Source organism: Sciurus carolinensis, chromosome 8, assembly GCF_902686445.1.
Source record: "Sciurus carolinensis chromosome 8, mSciCar1.2, whole genome shotgun sequence".
NCBI classification, from domain to species: Eukaryota; Metazoa; Chordata; class Mammalia; order Rodentia; family Sciuridae; genus Sciurus; species Sciurus carolinensis.
Genome location: NC_062220.1, coordinates 11,933,407 through 11,935,309, shown reverse-complemented (window position 1 = coordinate 11,935,309; position 1,903 = coordinate 11,933,407). Strand labels below are relative to the sequence as shown.

The 1,903-nt window shown below is 49.0% G+C and overlaps 1 protein-coding gene across 1 annotated transcript; it reads left to right on the top strand.

The window, feature by feature from the left end:
* The first annotated feature begins 281 nt into the window (after positions 1-281).
* Positions 282-1,238, top strand: LOC124990599 (olfactory receptor-like protein OLF3). Its single transcript, XM_047560758.1, has one exon. It carries the CDS (start codon positions 282-284, stop codon positions 1,236-1,238), a length of 957 nt encoding a protein of 318 aa, XP_047416714.1.
* The last annotated feature ends 665 nt before the right edge of the window (positions 1,239-1,903 follow it).

The window sequence follows — 1,903 nt, the reverse complement described above, 5'->3', positions numbered from 1 at the left end:
AACTGATGAAGATATAGAACTGTTAAAACTCCACCATATTACCTCTAAGCTTTAACTGACCCCCTGAGACGAGATGTGTCCTTCTTAAGGCATTGACCTGTCTCTCTGGAACAGTAGATATCCAGCATATTGGAATCAGCCTGTTACCTGGTTCTGATGAATGATCTTAGACTCACCCTGCACTGGTAGGTCATACACGAGATGTATTTTGAAGTTATCCAAGTTATTCAGTTCCTTCCTCTTATTCTTCCCTCTTTCTGCTGATTAAAATACATTTTTAAATGGAACGAGATAACCAGACATGGGAGGGTGAATTTATCCTCCTCGGACTGTCCAGTGACTGGGACACCCAAGTCTCCCTCTTTGTCCTGCTCTTGGCCATGTACCTGGTGACAGTGCTGGGGAACTTCCTCATTGTTCTCCTGATCCGACTGGACGGCCGGCTCCACACTCCCATGTACTTCTTCCTCACCAACCTCTCCCTGGTGGATGTGTCCTATGCCACAAGCATCGTCCCTCAGCTGCTGGTACACTTCCTCGCGGAACACAAAGGCATCCCATTCCTGAGCTGTGCTGCCCAGTTATTTTTCTCCCTGGCCTTGGGTGGGATTGAGTTTGTTCTGCTGGCAGTGATGGCCTATGACCGCTATGTGGCAGTGTGTGACCCCCTGCGGTACTCAGTCATCATGCATGGGGGACTGTGCACTCGGTTGGCCATCGCGTCCTGGGTCAGTGGCTCCATCAACTCTCTCATGCAGACCACCATCACGTTCCAGCTGCCCATGTGCACAAACAAGTATATTGATCACATATCCTGTGAAATTCTAGCTGTGGTCAGGCTGGCCTGTGTGGACACCTCCTCCAATGAAGTTGCCATCGTGGTTTCTAGCATAGTGCTGCTCATGACGCCCTTCTTCCTGGTCCTCTTGTCCTACATCCAGATCATCTCCACCATCCTGAAGATCCGGTCCACACAGGGAAGGAGGAAAGCCTTCCACACCTGTGCCTCTCACCTCACTGTGGTCACCTTATGCTATGGTACTACCATTTTCACCTACACCCAACCCCACTCCAGTCCCTCTGTCCTTCAGGAGAAGCTGATCTCTCTCTTCTATGCCACCATGATACCCATGCTGAACCCCATGATTTATAGTCTACGGAATAAGGAGGTGAAGGGTGCCTGGCAGAAACTATTAGGACAATTCTCTGGGTTAACCTCAAAACTGGCAAGGCGATGACTCAGGAGCATCACTGGAGAAGAGAGCTTCACCTCTGTTCTCCCCACCCAGCTCGATGTGACAGGCATCGGCTGCATTGCCCTGGCAACCAGGAAGCAGATGACGTAACACATACTGGTGTGTTATGTGGGAGGCTGAGCGTGTGCTGGGTATGGGATGTAGGAGTATTCCATCACAGCAGTGTGATCAGTGGAGATAAGCACTGCTGGTCTTGAACTCACCTCCCTCTCTCAGTCTCCATCCCCATGGCCTGAGATATGACTCACTTTTTTGATTTGTCATATTGTTTCTAATTGTGAACTTTTGCATGGACCTTTCCTTGGACCACTTGTCCTTAGCAGACACATTTTGGAAAAGGTTTAGCTGTTTCCAGTGGAGACAAAATGCATTTTCACATTTGAAGTCTCACTGAGAATAATGCGTGGTTATGTAGTCTGTGCGGTCACTGCGTCAGTCAGCGTTCTAGGAGGGTGTTGCTGTCAAGGCTGATGGAAATGTCCTTGTGCAGCACCCACTGAAGGTGGATGCAATGCCGTTCTCTGAGTGCTGCGGGTAGTAAATGGAGAAAGTTGAAGATCTTTTGCAATAATTGGTTTAAAACAAAGGTAGTTTGCACGCAAGGCAATTGGTGGTCAAAGGAATACCAGGCATGGTGACTCAGGAGT